The 16,860-nt window shown below is 37.0% G+C and overlaps 1 protein-coding gene across 5 annotated transcripts; it reads left to right on the forward strand.

Moving 5' to 3' along the window:
- The first annotated feature begins 1,644 nt into the window (after nt 1–1,644).
- Nucleotides 1,645–14,012, forward strand: LOC116254296 (exosome complex component RRP41 homolog). 5 transcript variants are annotated; one of them, XM_031629603.2, is made up of 13 exons: nt 1,651–1,783; nt 4,125–4,469; nt 6,231–6,318; nt 6,387–6,433; nt 6,626–6,686; nt 7,589–7,627; nt 7,723–7,790; nt 8,965–9,043; nt 9,131–9,167; nt 9,294–9,410; nt 9,512–9,597; nt 11,350–11,439; nt 13,695–14,012. In XM_031629603.2, the coding sequence occupies exons 3-13, from the start codon at nt 6,265–6,267 to the stop codon at nt 13,740–13,742; spliced, it is 726 nt and encodes a 241-aa protein (XP_031485463.1). In that variant the 5' UTR covers nt 1,651–1,783; nt 4,125–4,469; nt 6,231–6,264; the 3' UTR covers nt 13,743–14,012. The 5 variants fall into 5 exon arrangements, with proteins under 5 accessions (XP_031485464.1, XP_031485461.1, XP_031485460.2 ...); XM_031629601.2 differs by lacking the exon at nt 4,125–4,469 and having other exon boundaries at nt 1,646–1,783; nt 6,227–6,318; XM_031629600.2 differs by lacking the exon at nt 4,125–4,469 and having other exon boundaries at nt 1,647–1,783.
- The last annotated feature ends 2,848 nt before the right edge of the window (nt 14,013–16,860 follow it).

The following is a 16,860-nucleotide window of genomic DNA, read 5'->3' on the forward strand; positions in this document are numbered from 1 at the left end:
AAAACTAAGTTTTGTAAACTTCGCTTAGATGACAAGTGAAAATTTTAGTTTGGAGGTAAAAGTTAGTCTTACTTAAAAAACATGACAAAAGAGATGGGGTTTTCAGGCTTTCATGAAATGAAAACTTGGTTTGGCAAAACCTGGTTCTAATAAAAACCCACATCCAAATGTTCTTGAAATGGTGTTTTGGAACAAAGCCAGGTTTCATGTATGTTGTCAGCCAAACGCCTCCCAAATCTTAATGAAATAATAGAAAGACAGTTGGGTTCTTAATTTCAAAATTTAGCATATTTTGAGCATCACTGTTTATCCCCAAGAAATTATGACAAACCAATAAATGAAATTACCAGCGTTACGTTTAGATGACACCCCGAAAAGGCATGTATGGATGACGGTCAAAACAGTGGTGTAGCGATATTTGCCCACACTAGCCTCACAAAATTAATTTAATATAAATGTTAATGTTTTGATATATTTGATTGCTATACAAGTAAGTGACTTAAAGAAATTAAAGGTATTGAATGAGTGCCCCAACAAAAAAAAAAAAAAAAAAAAAACTGACTCACTAGTGGGTCAAAACCTCTTTAGACAAAACATTGTCTTCAAAAGAGAGTGAATAACCTAACCCCTTCCTGAAATCTTCCACAAAATACATTGTTTCTAGTTCTTGCGAAACATACAAACAAAGTTTTGAAAACTGGTTAGAAAACCAACTTTTGATAAAATTTTATTTGTAAGAACTAAGTTTTTTAGGGGTTTCATCCATATGCTACCGTAGTGATCGCCATAGAACAATCAAACATTGATTTGAATGTGTTGATTTCCATTCCCCATGTTAGATACCACCCTATTGTTTATGTTTTTTTCAAACATGAAAAGAAAGAGCAAGTAACAATTAAAATTGAGATGCAAGATAGCCATTGTCAAATAAGTAGGACAAAGTTACTTTATATATTTTGGTATAAATTTAAATCTTATTGCGCATAATTAATTACATCCTTTTTTTTAGATGGAAGAAACAAAGATGGAACTATTGAGATAGTCATTTCTTTATCTAACATACATGCTTCTTTCATTTGAACCAGCCATTGGACCTCTTGGTAGTCTGCTTATTTCATAACAAGGCTTGTATCGAAATTGTTTGATTCCTATTGATGTCATTATTTGAGAGTTGAGTTCAAGAAGGTGTTGTAGACAAGTAAAAGAAGTATTTTCTCATAATGTTCATAGGAGAGTCAAAACTATCACCTAACCCCTCATCTATCTAAAGTAGATGACCTATTTATGTGCCTCGAAGTGTAGTTCGGACCTGGTTAAATTTACATTTTTTTTGCAGTACAAAGAATTAATAGTATGAAGATTTTGAACATAATTAGCTGCTTACCTACCATTGTGTCAACCTCTTCACAAAAATAAATCATGAAGAGTTATTCAATCCACCTAAAATAAATATACTTGGTGGTTGTCCATCCCCCTCCCCCTTCTCTCTCTCCCTCCGTGCAGGTGCAGCGATTGAAGAAGGTGTAAACGGCAAAATTTAAACAAAAAAAGAAAAATCCTTACCACCTAAAAAATATAAGTACGAGTCTCAAACTCATGAAACTCGGATGCGTATAAAGCGTAGCGGAAAAAAAAAAAAAGGAAAAATGAGAGATTGTGTAAGGAAAGGAAAGGGCAAAATCGGTGGCTGCCCACAATACCCTTCACGTATTTTTCTTCAACCAACAAAACGAAGAGGAAAGCCGAGGCCTCCTCCACCGCTGGACACCCGTTTCCTGAGAAGGTACGTTCTTCAGCTTCTTTTCTTCTTCTTCTTCTTGCTGCTGCTGCTCCTCCCCGTCCTCCCTGGTTTCCTTCTGTTTTTTTTTCTTCTTCTATGTTTTCGTTTTCTTTTCTTTTTTTTCTCTTTGTGGCGACGGAGACCGGGCCTCCTCCCTGTCCTCCCTGGTTTCCTTCCGTTTCGTCTTCTTCTTTTCTTTGTTTTGAATCTCTTCCCTAGCCTACCACCGTCACCTCCTCCTGCGCCATTTCTCCTCCCATCCGTGACAAGGTCTTTCTCTCTTTCTCCCTTTCTCTCTCTTATTCGTTGTTTTATGATGGCATGTTATATGAGTGGACATAACCTTATGGTTGATGGGGGCTTCACCATGTGCGACTCTATCTTCAATGTGTTCAAGAAATAAAATATAAACTGTGTTTTCCATAGTGTGGAATACCCTTTGATTTGAGATAATAATCATGTTATTTAAACTGAAGGCAGTGTTTAGTCAATGTGAATAAATGTGTGCTTAGTGGGGGGAAGTCAGGCCGCCTAGAGTTGCAGCTTATGGATGTAAAACACCACTAGGATCAGATTTTCCTTGGTTGCCGTACCACCATTAGCATACTGGAATGCTTGTCAAGGAAACTACTTAAGTCTCTGGTGTTTGTTACTGGGGGCTTCACCATGTGCGACTCTATCTTCAATGTGTTCAAGAAATAAAATATAAACTATGTTTTCCATAGTGTGGAATACCCTTTGATTTGAGATAATAATCATGTTATTTAAAGTGAAGGCAGTGGTTAGTCAATGTGAATAAATGTGTGCTTAGTGGGGGGAAGTCAGGCCGCCTAGAGTTGCAGCTTATGGATGTAAAACACCACTAGGATCAGATTTTCCTTGGTTGCCGTACCACCATTAGCATACTGAAATGCTTGTCAAGGAAACTACTTAAGTCTCTGGTGTTTGTTACTGTGAACCAGATGACCTGTTTTCTGTGTGTTTCGTCAACAACGTCCGTGGTTTTTTTCCTTTTGTTGGTCCAGTCTGAGTACTTATATGCTTCTAGTTTTATCTTACCTATCTTTGTCGATGTTGCTCTCGTCTTGCTTCAAGTACTGCAGCAGTAAGAGATTCAAGTACTTATTCCAAATTCAGCAGAACTGAAGGACTGATCAGTACTATCGTCACTTGTTAATCGTTCTCCAATTTCTGGTTAGCTTTTCTTCACCATGAGATGGAGAAGAAAAGCTCCATTAGAAAAAGAGAGGGAGAGTAAGCAGACCAGAACCTAGACCCAAAAATTATTAATTTGTTATGTTTCCATGTACTGATAGATTTAATTGAGATGTCCGCAACTAGTATTTCACATAGATGAGTTGGATTAAAATATGGGATCCTGCAACTGTTGGTTGTCCTGAACCTGATCTGCATTTAACCACACACTGGTGGTTGTGTGGCTGTGAATTGTGTTGAGGGGGAGTTGGGTCAGGTCTGCCATTTACCATATCTAATTTATTTGGATCTTCCTTAACCAGACTCAAATTCAGGTTCAGACTTGAAATGATGAATCTGAAGTAAAGGGTCTGGTTTTCCGGCCCACAAAATCTGATCCGTGTAACAAAAAAAAAAACGAGATTTTTTAATCATGAAACATAAAGTTCGCATGCTTATGGTTAGTTTAATTTAAAAAACCACATGTGATTTGATAGTGCAGATGCACACACCACACACATATACACCCCAACGAGGATATGCAACTTTTCTAGGCAGATGCTTTTTCGCCAAGGTCTCTTGGGCAGATGAGCAAGGTGGGATGGGCATTATCGTGTTTTTTCTGAAACCTCTCATTCTTTTATTAAACATTTTGACCGTTAGGGGTATTATTGTAAAATATTATAAATTCTATCCTTTCCTTTCCTTTATGTAGTCCAAACAAACATGATTTTTAGTCTTTCATTTCCTTTCTATCCAAACAAACTTTTTAATCAACTCTTTCCTTTCCTTTCCATTCCATTCATTTCTCTTTCCTTTCTCTTCCCTTCCCTTTCCTTTCCCTCCCTTTCCCTCCCTTCCTTTCCTTCCCTTTCCCTCCAAACAAACAAAGCGTAAAGTCGTGTTTCACTTCCTTGTTGTCATCATCATTTCTCTTCGCATTCTCGCGAGCTCTAGCATCTCGATTGCTCGCTTTAGTTTTCCCCCTCTACCGCCGTCATTCGAGCGCAGTGGCAGCTTCAAGGTATGAATCCGCTGCCCTCCTCTTCCTGCTTCCGTTTCTTATTTTCCTACTTCCTCCCTTTTTTACTGCTGTATTCTTTCCTTTCTATTTTCTCACGTGTTCTTCTCGTTTCTCTTCCATGGCCAGTCGGCAGCCGAGGAGGGATGAATAGGGAGAGAGGCGATGGCGCCATGTCTCCTTCTGACGAGAGAGAAAGGCAGCCGAGATTGCGACCTTCTCTGTGTTGCAATGCAGAACTCTGGAATACTTGTTCAGTCTAATATCTGATTTTTTTCCCTATTGGGAATAGAATTTTGGGATGGTAATGCTTCAAGGCGCGAGGCCGGTGCGAGTTAGGCATGAGCGTGTCAAGGCGTGCTACGCGTTCGGGCATGGGTTTTCTTTTTAACTAAAGAAGTGTTGATTGTTTTTCTCATCGTTATTCGGTCCTGCAAGCCGCAACCCCGTTCTCTCTCTCAACGGCCGAACAAGGTTTCTGAACGCAGCAGGATTTGTCTTGCCAGCGTCGCTTTCCTTCTCCCTCTCTCTCTCTCTCAAAATTAAGAGTCAGCCGCCAGCAATGGCTGGTTGGCGACAATAGCTGCGACATGGAGGAGACCACACTACCGTTCAGCTTCTCCATGGCTCTCTCTCTTTTCCCCTCACTGCCCACACCCATCTCTCTCTCATCTTTCTTCCCTATTTTTAATGGAGTTCAGTCATGCTGTTGGTTTTCTTAGCTGCTGTAAAACCTCTGGATGTGGATTTTATAAGTGTTCAGTCTTTTCTTGGTTCTGTTAAGCAATTGTAAAACAAGAAATAAGTGGGAATTTGCCCTTTTTGATTTTTTTTTTCCATACAGTAGTTCTGATTCTTCTGACAGATGCAATGTATTTTCTAGTTTTTGAGGTGCTAGATTTCAGATTTCCACTTTCATTTTCTGCCAAGAAAAGGCCTATCTTATAGTGTTATATGCGGTTTCCATCTCTTATTAAACTATGGATACATTTGTTATTGTTTATCCAATAGAACATGCATTTTTCCCATATTGTATATCATACTTTTGTATTTTCAAATTCAAACAATGGCTCTGATCATGATTAAACTTGATTACTAATGTTTTTTCTTCTTCAGCAGATCCATCTGATTTCAAAATATAATTTAGCAAATAAGCAATGGTAAACATATCTATACTTCTATAGTTTAAGATATGGCAGTGTGCGTCTATGTTAACATGATCTGGTATAAGTTTGATATCCGTCTACCCAAGTTTTCCTAGGACCAAGCAAAATATAAGCACAGGGATTCACATGTGTGTGTGTGTGTTTCGTTTGGTGATTTATGAGCTTATGCCATTGTTCCCAAGCTCATTTTCCTTTAAATGTATGATATCTTGCCAATTAGAGAGCACGTTCTGAGTACCTTAGCTACCAGAAATTACAAAAAAAGCTGCATAGATCTGCTCTTGAAAGTCGGTAAGATTTTCTTTGTTTGTCATGCAACTCAAATGATCTTACCAATGCTACTAGCCCTCAAGTTTCATCATAGTTGGGTACTTGTTTATGCATTTGTTAAGCAACTGAAAGGAAGTGATGCAATAATGTGTTTGCATTCCTATTTTCCTGAACAATGACTGCCATAATATGACTGAAATATTAAAAGCATGTAGATCTGCAATTTCATAACCAGTTTACAAATGTTGGCTTGTCAAGAACATACTAAACCAGTAAATGTCCTTCAAAATTCAGCAACATCATGCTTTCTTAACCAGTTTACAAATGTTTGGCTTGTCAAGAACACACTAAACCAGTAAATGTTCTTGAAAATTCAGCAGCATTGCACTTTTGTGTTGTATAATTTGCTGCATTTGCCCTCTTCTGTTCAGATGAATGAAGAGAATCTCTTGTTTCATTGTGGTAATGATTTGCCTATATAACAATTTGAGTTGTATTCCTGGATTTTTTGGCTATTTTACCTTGACAGAATTAAGTGTAAAAGAGAAATAGGTAGCTCTTTTTTTAACTTTGTTATGAAAAGTTCAAGGAACACGATGTTTTGTGAACACATGAGTTGAATCCACATCTGATATTGAATATTACTACTTTCCTTTGTTTATTATATTCAAATATCTATTTGACAGAAAATCTGAAACCAAGTATGCAAATATTAGTCATTGAAAGTCCAATTTGTGCCATGCTAATGGCCGTCATTGAAATATTTTAATCCAAGTTTATGCTCTTTCCGTGTAGCCAGTCTTTTTCATCCTTTACTATCTTGCTGTGAAGACATGGAATATGTTAGTCCAGAGGGTCTGCGTTTGGATGGTCGGCGTGCAATGGAGGTAAATCTCTCTCTCTCTCTCTCTCTCTCTTCCCCTTCTCTCATATTCTGCTTTGGAATGAGTTTCAGATGAGGCAGCTTCGTGCAGAGATGGGTGTTGTAGCAAAGGCAGATGGGTATCACCTTTATAATTATATCTAATTTGTTTTAGTTATGAATATTTTTTAATTTCATTTACCTTGTGTTGGAAAGGTTACTGTCTATTGCTTGTAGGGATTGATTCTGTCTCGTCCCTGCAACTGAGGGCTATCCTCAACAGATATTTTTAGTCAATAACCTTCAAATGCTTTTTGTTTCCCTCTTTCCAGCTCTGCTGCTTTTGAGATGGGAAACACAAAAGTAATAGCAGCTGTTTATGGGCCAAGAGAGGTTGGGATCTTTTCAAATGTTTTTCATTTTGTTAAATTGGTTTTGTTGGTATCATTTCTTGCTATATGGTTATTGCATTTCATTCTAAATAAGATTCTAAATATGTTTATTTTCCTTTCGAATTTGGTTTCATCTGTCTACCTAATTCAGCTAATTTTGCCACAATCTATTTTTTACATGAACCACCTTTTGCACGAATAATTTTGGTATTCTGATATTCAAAATCCACACAACTTTCATACAGAACTTGGCAAACTATTTTTTTGCGAGATAAACATGATTTGTATGCCTGTTCTTTGCAAATGGACTATTCCCGAACACACTCATTCATGTGATGGTTATCAAGATTTAATCACAGACGATAGTCACAAATAACATGTTTTTTCGAAAAAAACATGTTAAATGCAAAAAATAAGTCAGCCAAAGAGCGAAAAAATATTTTCTTGGAAAAACCTCAAAAATGAAAAAAAAAAACTATAACATGTTTTTTTAACATCTTTTCATTTTGGATGCTTTTCATTTTTTTTTGCATTTTGACGCATTTTTATATATTTTTTTGCATTTTTTGCATTCCTTTTACATTGTTCACTACCACATTTTTAAATTTTCACATTTTACTTTTAAGATATTTGTTTTAATTGTTTTAAAATTTGCCGAGATTTTTTGAGAAAAGCAATCCGTATTATACCCGAGAAAAACCTTGCAGTTTAAAACCGGTAAACGATATTTGTGACTATGATTTTAATTAGTTTGGTATTTGCAACCACATTTGAGCTTTCAGCTTATGTTGAGCTTTGTTTGCTTGGGAAATAATTTTTTGCTTTTCTCTGTTTTTTTACATAGTTGTGCAACATTGAACTAAACAAGTGCTGATAAATTGAGTGAATCTTTTCTCTGTTTAGGTTCAAAATAAAAGCCAGCAAGTCAATGACCAGGCATTGGTGAGTTTCTGCTTGTGTCTATAGTCCCTTCATTTTTTTTCATGTTCACATGTTTGCATCATTTTCCTCATCTTCCTCTTCCCTTTTGCATACAGGTTCGCTGTGAGTACAGCATGGCTAATTTTAGCACTGGTGATCGCAACAGGAGACCAAAAGGGGACAGGTTTTATTCATTATGAATCATTTCTAGCTTTTTCTTCTGACATGGTTCTTGCAACTAGTCACTTTCAAGTGTTAGTTTTCTTTATCTGGAGGGCAGAGCTGTTCTATGATGCTGATGTTGAAATTACTGCATAATTATCATTTGCTTCTATGTTTTGTTGGTAACAAAGCCACTACTTATTTTGGATGACACAACCACCTGATGCCTTTTTTATCATGACAGGTGTGTGTGTGTGTGTTTTTTTTTGGGAGATATATCTTCTCTATGCATGATCTTGGACTAGGTGCTATGTCACATGGGTGCGAGGTGCGGGTGCCAGTGGGGCACCTCCAAAAAAAAACTTGGGTGAAGGGGTGCCGCAAGGGTGTATGTAGTTATGTACACATTTAGTTTATAGATATAAGTATATGTATTCATAATATATATAATTATATGGTTGTTTTTTAGCTTAATCGGGCCTTTTTTCTTACTTTTAATACTGTAAATAAAGAAAGAGAGGGAGAGAGAGAAGAAAAAAAAAGGGAAATTTTTTTTAAAGGTGAATAAGAGAAGGTGCGGGTTGCATGTCGGAGCCGCACTCATGTCCAATGCACCTAATCTATGTTCATGTCCTATAACTACTATGTAGAACTTTGGTTGCTGTTTCATACACATGCAAGTACTGTGACCTAGAATGGGATGAAGTTTTGATAAAGTAATTTGTGATGGATGATCTTGTTGCAGAAGTTGCCTTTTCTTTGATGTAATGCTGCATGAAAACATGCTATTAGGCCTTGTTGACTGTCCTTTATTTCATAGAATTGCTAAGTGTGTCAGCTTACAGTATGAGTAATCAACGATACTTTTTTAAAAAATTTCTAGTCCATTATAGGTATTGGAGTCGACTGATACCGAAAGTCCACATCTTTTTTCTGTTCCTTTCTTGCTCATTTAAATTTATATGCTTTTGGGGCCTTCACATTATTCTGTGATCATACTCTTATATTGGGCTCTAGAAATAAATATATTTTTATCCTTAGTGTGTTTGGAAATCCCTCCAAGTTCTATCAGATTTTTGTAAACGGTTGAACTTGTGAGCTAAATTTTTAGCTTTTTTATCTATGAATTCTAGTGAACTTGATGATCCCTTGTACATTTCTAATCTGTTCTAAAGATGAACTTCTTGTTGTGGCAGGCGTTCAACAGAAATTTCTTTGGTCATCCGTCAGACTATGGAAGAATGCATACTAACACATTTAATGCCTCGTTCTCAGGTTGGGCACTACCCTGATTTGAGTGAGCTGCCTTTTTTTAAGCTTCAATGTTATGATATTCTTGTTTTGAATCTTGTATTGTTGCAGATTGACATATTTGTACAAGTTCTTCAAGCTGATGGAGGTAATGTACCATGTCATTAGCATTTAATATTTGTGTTTGTGAGTTAGAGAGAGAGAGAGAGAGAGAGAGAGAGAGAGAGAGGTGCATGCACAACTTCTATGTTGTTAAGATGTTGTTGTCTTTTAGGAACCAGGTCTGCATGTATCAATGCTGCAACATTGGCACTCGCAGATGCAGGGATCCCAATGCGTGATTTAGTTACTTCATGCAGCGCTGGGTATCTTAACAGCACTCCTTTGCTTGGTAACCATATTTTGTTTCTGTCTGAAATATGCCTCATTTTGAATTCCCTATGTGGTGTATCTGTTTATATCTTGTTATGCTTGTTGTTTTCCTGTCAACAGACTTGAACTATATCGAGGATAGTGCTGGAGGCCCTGATGTGACCGTTGGAGTACTAGCGAAGCTTGAGAAAGTCACACTTCTCCAGGTTCCCTGATGGAATGTGTTCTCTTCTAACATATTATTATTTTGAGATGTTACTATTGTCAGAAATGTTGACATTTCTTTTTCAATGCAGAAAAAGAGAAATTAGAGAAAAATGAAAAAATAGGAAAAAACTGCAATAGTTTGAAAAAAAAAGAGCCACAGTGAAGCTATCACATTTTAATTATGTTTTCTCATTTTTTTCAGAAAAAATGTTGCTTAATATATTTTATCATTTCAATGTTTCTTTTAATGTCGTAATAATTATTTTGAATTTTGATTGATATGTTTGTAAGAAAGTTAGTGGGAAACTCAAATTTCAAAATAAACTTCCCAATTAATACCTCGCTGATAAAAGCCCGACAATGATATTTGTTAGATTGGTTTGCTGATGTGATTTTGCAGTTAAGGGTTAGCTCTACTGGACTGCTGTTGTCTGTCTAGAATTTATTGCTTTGAAAAGGTTAGTCATGACAGTGTGTACTGATTCCACTAGGAGGATGTAAAGCCTTCCATAGAAACTAGTTGATGCCATAATCAAAGAATAAACTTGTTGCTGTAAGCATTCATCTCTGCTGTATGTTCATAAGCTTGGTCTGTCTACTGTCAAGGACTCAAGAGTCGAGAGTTATGAATATGCAAGTTGGTCTAACTTCTGACCTGGAACCGACACATATCATTGGATGGTATTGATTGGGTTAGTCAGGTCTCTTAGAATTCGAAGTTGACCTGAAGTTTGATCGAAGTTATAAATTTACAGTAACTTGCTTCACACTTTTTTCCCTTGCTAAAATCAATATTACCTGTTCTGCTGGATGTGGTTTCACATTCTTTCTGGTTAAATCTGGATCTCAGCCTCTAAGGTGGGATCCAAGCCACACATGGATCTGCACCCTATTCTCAAGGAAGGAACGTAGTACTGGATGGAGGATGATGAAGTTCATACCGTACCTGTCTCCTTTCTATTTAGAGCCAAATTGGTGAAAAGTTTCCATGTCATTTATTTAGTGGTTTATATGGAAAATTATATGAATTGCAGTGTACTAGCAAAAAAAAAAATGTAGAGTTCTTGAGTTGATAAGATTTACCAAAGCGGGAAAATGGGTTTGGGTGGAAGGTGCAATTTTCTAGAATAACTCAAGTATGTTGGCTATGTTAAGGAGAAACCCATGAATGCCTGCAAGTCCACCAGAGAACAATTCTCTTGCCTGCACATGAGGTGATCTAAGAAAAGGTTTCAGGAAACTCGTGTCAGAAATCTGTGCCTAGGTCAAGCAATATATGAGCTTCTACCTATAACATGCTACTCGAAATAATCATGTATCTTCATGATAGAGAACCTTTTTGGAAGAAAAAAGTTTGTCATCATCTTGTAGAAAAAAAGGGTGGGAAGAATCTTTATCTAGATACCATTACTTTCTTTGCAGGATTTGAACTAGAAGGTCCATATTCTGATTTGATTTCCAGAATTATTTATTCAGAGCATACAGCTAGTTCATGGCGACTGGTTGATTAGTCATGTCTTATTCTTGCATGTCATATGAGCAGGGGTAAAATAAAGGGTGAAAGTAAGGTGATTATACCAGACATGCAAATCCACGATCAATTTTTGATTTGCTTGTGTTCTTCAGCTATGCATGCATTTTCTAGATTCTGGTAAAATACATTTGTGCTTGCTTTTGGTGTCTGCTTCGTGCTTCATTTGTATGTGTGTAGAACATTTGGATATTCTTATGCTGGTTTTTGTTTGTCTCAGATGGACTCGAAATTACCTATGGACATATTCGAGGATGTCATGGAACTAGCAATTGCTGGCTGCAAGGCTGTGGCTAAGTATATAAGGGAAGTACGTGATGTTGGCCAGATTTCTGTTATGGACAATTTTCCTATGCATATAAATTTAATGTTTTCTGAATCTTCTGAAATTTAGCAGTTGTGACTGAGTTATTGTTTTTGTTGTTGGAGTTGGGGTGTGCTATATATATATATATATATATATATATATATTGACTGAGTTATTGTTTTTGTTGTTGGAGTTGGGGTGTGCTATATATATATATATTAACTGTCTGCCGGTTCAGCCTGTTTTGTGTGGTTTCTTGGAGTCCAACCATATATAGTTGTCCAAATCTATATGCATCTGCTAGACAATATAAAGAACAAATGTGAAATCGGGATTTTATACAGGATCAGAATTAATAACTTTATATTATTATTATTATTTTTGGTTGGGTGGGGGGGAGGGGAGGGATTGGGTCTCATAATCACATCCACACATCAAATTCCAATGTTTTTTTCGAATCATGTAAAATTTGGCATTTTGGCATCGCAGAGGTCGAACCTTTGAAAAGCATCTCACACTGAACAGCCATCTGTATAACATAATTTAAATACAAATACTTACTTAGTTGGCTGCAATTGCCCTTTGTGTTGTTATTCCTAGTAGCAGTTGGGGTTTGTTTAAGGTGCTCCTTCGCTCTGGTTAATGTAAGTTCCTCCTTTGTTTTCAAAAAGAAAATTTTTCCTATAAACTAGATGTGTTTTGCACAAGCAAAATATGATAGAGTCGTCTTTCAGGTTGTGTATATAAAGGAATGGAGAAAATTCTTGTATAAATGAATATATCTGTTTGGCGATACAGTTCCTCACTGGAAAAATATCATAACTGGAAGATGAATATCGAACTTTCATATCCACACATCAAATTCCAATGTTTTTTTCGAATCATGTAAAATTTGGCATTTTGGCATCGCAGAGGTCGAACCTTTGAAAAGCATCTCACACTGAACAGCCATCTGTATAACATAATTTAAATACAAATACTTACTTAGTTGGCTGCAATTGCCCTTTGTGTTGTTATTCCTAGTAGCAGTTGGTGTTTGTTTAAGGTGCTCCTTCGCTCTGGTTAATGTAAGTTCCTCCTTTGTTTTCAAAAAGAAAATTTTTCCTATAAACTAGATGTGTTTTGCACAAGCAAAATATGATAGAGTCGTCTTTCAGGTTGTGTATATAAAGGAATGGAGAAAATTCTTGTATAAATGAATATATCTGTTTGGCGATACAGTTCCTCACTGGAAAAATATCATAACTGGAAGATGAATATCGAACTTTCATATCCACACATCAAATTCCAATGTTTTTTTCGAATCATGTAAAATTTGGCATTTTGGCATCGCAGAGGTCGAACCTTTGAAAAGCATCTCACACTGAACAGCCATCTGTATAACATAATTTAAATACAAATACTTACTTAGTTGGCTGCAATTGCCCTTTGTGTTGTTATTCCTAGTAGCAGTTGGGGTTTGTTTAAGGTGCTCCTTCGCTCTGGTTAATGTAAGTTCCTCCTTTGTTTTCAAAAAGAAAATTTTTCCTATAAACTAGATGTGTTTTGCACAAGCAAAATATGATAGAGTCGTCTTTCAGGTTGTGTATATAAAGGAATGGAGAAAATTCTTGTATAAATGAATATATCTGTTTGGCGATACAGTTCCTCACTGGAAAAATATCATAACTGGAAGATGAATATCGAACTTTCATCTGACTGGAGCTTTGGTTTGCAAATTATGGACAACAAACTAAGATGAGTGCACCTGGTTGTTTTTTCCTTTGATGGTGTTGATGATTCTTCATGCTTTTACTTTTAGAAAGTAAAACCTGAAAGGGGAAGGAAAGTAAATTCGTTGTGTCCAACAGCATGCTCCTGAGCATGCATTTGATCGATCATGTAGCAAGGGATGACCATAGAATAAGTAAGATTAGTCATTAGCATACACCACAGTTAGTATACAGTAAAACAAGTATTTATCATATAATGTGCTATATGTCCGAAATAATTTCAAAAGATTTATGGTTAACATGTTCTGAAGTACCATAAATTTCTGAAACAGAAAATAATTTGTGCTTAGGTGCACGATATCTTGCTGGCTTATGTACTATTTTCATGCATACACCTTATTGTCACTCTGCAAATTTCCCTTTCTATGTTTTGATTGCAGGATTTCATGCTGTGTGCAATGTCTTGTCTGTGGAAGTAAATATATGCTTGTGACCTTGTGATACTGCTCTATTCATGCTATGCATCTTGGTGCTTTTGAACAATAGGTGCTGCTGGAGAACACTAAACAGTTGGAACTAAGGAGGGGCATATAGGTGATAACTGAAGGCACATTCCATTCCAAACAGTAATGGAAGTGTAACAAGCTTGCTTCATGGGTTTTTTACATCCGTTTTGGAATCAGCAGCCTGCCAGTAAAGAGTAGAACAACGAGAATGTGCATCCATCTGTAAAAGTACAACATTTTCTCATGTTAAATTCTTTTAGGTTGTTAGCTTCTCATGTTTGACGTACTTCATTGTAAGCTAGATTGTTTTTGGCATTATTTATGATATTATAGTATGCCAGATGGATGGTTTTAACTATTTTCACTCCTTATTGTAGATGGCCTGCTCAATACGTCTCCAAAGCAAAGTTTTTATTATCTTAAAAAAGGGGCATCGCATATTTTATGGACAATTACTTCTGATTCTCGTCTTCAATGTCCATCATTTAAATCCACTGGATGGAACATGACTGAAAGATACAGAGAAAAAAAGAAGAATGAAAAAATTCGTTTCCAAAATCGGATTGATTGAACTCATTCCTGATATATGTACATAGAACGCGAGAGAGAGAGAGAGAGAGATTTTGCTCTACAGCTATCGTTTTTTTTTTCCATTTTAAGTCATTGCTTTACAAATTTAATCGAATCTATGGTTGTAAAATGACCAAAATATTTGGTTTAAAATGGAAATTTTGTACTTTTTATGTATAACATGGGCTTGATAAGAGTATTACAGCTCAAAGGGTCCTTAGATCTGGCGGTCTAATGATTGGTCTATCTAATAGGTCATCCAGTGGTGGAATTTATATCTGGGTTTTGAGTAGTTGATGGTCATGTGCCCCTGCCCCAACCTTATAACCATGTTTGCTAATAATGAATCTGAGGTCGGAACATACAATATGGATTTGATACCTGCGCTACTGATATCCCCTGTTTGTTTAGACGGTAAGTCTGATGAACTGTGGATTTCATATTAACATTGGATCTCGGAGGCTAACAAAACCACTTACACGTGGTTTGGACACGGGCCATCTCGCTTTCTTTGCCGGATTTCTGCTGTTTCCCGAGGAATTCAACCACTAGAACGTGATGTACTTGACAGTTTAAAACTGTATGTTAAAAAAATGAACAAATTAATAATGAAGATCATATTTTTACGATACTTTTGGGTGAACATTAGGAGAGTCCCACTACCTCAAGTTCCGAGATTGTATGGTGTGGCACCCCCACCACATTAACTAGTATACGGATGTCACCTCATTTGCAGAGAAGAGGGGTTGACCATGTCACTCGAACCAGCAACTGGCCGCCTACCACATAGAGTTAAACTTTATCTTAATGACGTTATCTATTTTTATTTTTTGGTATATTTGCAAGTTTATGAGATCTGGCCACAATTGCTTTGCCTAAAACTGGCTAAACAGCCTTACTGAATTACTTATGTAGTTTTCTATATTTTTAATATTCAGTTGTGAATCTTGATTAGCATTTTATTTTGTTGGTGGGATCCAAGTGCTTGGATGTTTTTTACTGATTTGATGAACGTTTGGTTTTGAAAGACAATAAATTTGATTAAAAGTTTAAATTTGCTTTGTATTTTTTTTATTTGAACATTAATTTAATTTTTCCCTGAGGGACGCAACATATGTGGTCTAGCTAGTGGGCTAGTAACAGTCCGGTCATAAGTTTGATTCATGTGAGTGCTACTCCTCTGAACTATGAGTGACAAACACTACTTCCAAATTAAGGGAAGTAACCGTAAGTTTATCTGGTCCTTATGCAGCTCCAAACCCTAGAGGCAGGGGGAAAGACGAAGGCTTCAACGCTTCTCGTAGGTGGTGGGGTCTTCCCAGTCACCCGAACATTAATTTAATTCTAACTCAAAGTAAACAACATTTGACCAAGGTGGCCCTTGGGAATACTTTTCCTTCCCAAACGAGATTGTTCTCGTTGCTCTTTGGGTTTTTTTTCCAAATCCTTTGCCAAAATTCATGCCGATTGAAAAACCTCAAGTTGGGGACAAAAGAGAGGTATATTTAAGCTGGCAAGGAACTCAATGATAGACTCTCCATTCCCCTCCATGATTTCTTTTACTATGCAGCTGATTGTGTCTTGTACTAGGTGGCGATGGAATAGGGATCTTATCAAACATATGCTCTGGTCCCTAATAATCCCCTAATAATCCGTCCAGAATTTGGCTATAGCATAATCCGTCCAGAATTGGCTATAGCACCGTTGCCTATCTTCCAGTCGACATTTGCATTGATCCTGCTCCAAGCCTGCAATGCCTTTGGCCATGCGTTAGACACCTTTCCCCCCCTAGCATTGCTGTTAATGAATCTAATCTTTTCTACTCATAGTACCGACCTTTAACATGGTCTGCCCAAGGGAAAGACTGCTGGTCAACGCGAAACCCTAAAAAGACCAAGTTGGCTAGATTGGTTTCCTTGAGGTCTCTGAGTTCTATGTCTTTCTCTAATTTTGAGAGACATAGCATAGACCATTTAATACGACAATAGCTTTTGTTGTCTGCAATATCGCCCCATAAGAAGTTGGCTGCCACTTATAGGTTGTAGCAGGGATTTTAACCACTAGGCTCCAGTAATGAGACAACAGAGATAGAACATGTTTGATTAAGCTGAGTCTACTTGCAAAAGAAAGGTATCTTTGTTTCCAAAGAGTTAGCTTCTGGGATGAGTGAAGAATCAAGTTCCAGAATTGTTCCTCTGCCACATCATTCGTTTGGAGCGGAATGCCGAGGTACACAAAAGGTAGCTGACCTTGACGCCAGCCTAATTCCTGCCTATCCGAGTGCCTACTCGGTTGTCCAAGTTGAATGGAGGAATTGAGCTTTTGGAAGTGTTCATGGCTAGATCCGAGCAACTAAAGAATTCGTCAAGACACACTTTTAAGTTCAGAAGTTTTTTAGCCTTCCTTCTATGAAGAATATGATGCCTTTTGCAATAAAGTAGAGAAGGGGGGAGTGGTCCCTGCCCCTGTGGAGGGGATCCTGATTTGTTTGTTATTTAATTGAGCTTGATAACCAAGCCAAGGTCCTTTTCCATTGAGTCCATCTTAGGTTATACTGTATGTTTCAGGAAGGTGGGACCTATGAAAGTGCTGAATATGGCTACTCTTTTGAGGTTTTCGGTTTCTCAGCATGTGGC

The sequence above is a fragment of the Nymphaea colorata genome, chromosome 5, assembly GCF_008831285.2.
Source record: "Nymphaea colorata isolate Beijing-Zhang1983 chromosome 5, ASM883128v2, whole genome shotgun sequence".
Taxonomy (NCBI): Eukaryota; Viridiplantae; Streptophyta; class Magnoliopsida; order Nymphaeales; family Nymphaeaceae; genus Nymphaea; species Nymphaea colorata.

Coding starts and splice junctions, on each gene's coding strand:
- LOC116254296 (XM_031629600.2), top strand. CDS start 1,647: ATGAGAGATTGTGTAAGGAAAGGAAAGGGCAAAATCGGTGGCTGCCCA. Junction 6,319..6,386: donor ATGGTCGGCGTGCAATGGAG/GTAAATCTCTCT, acceptor AATGAGTTTCAG/ATGAGGCAGCTTCGTGCAGA. Junction 7,791..8,964: donor AGGAGACCAAAAGGGGACAG/GTTTTATTCATT, acceptor TTGTTGTGGCAG/GCGTTCAACAGAAATTTCTT.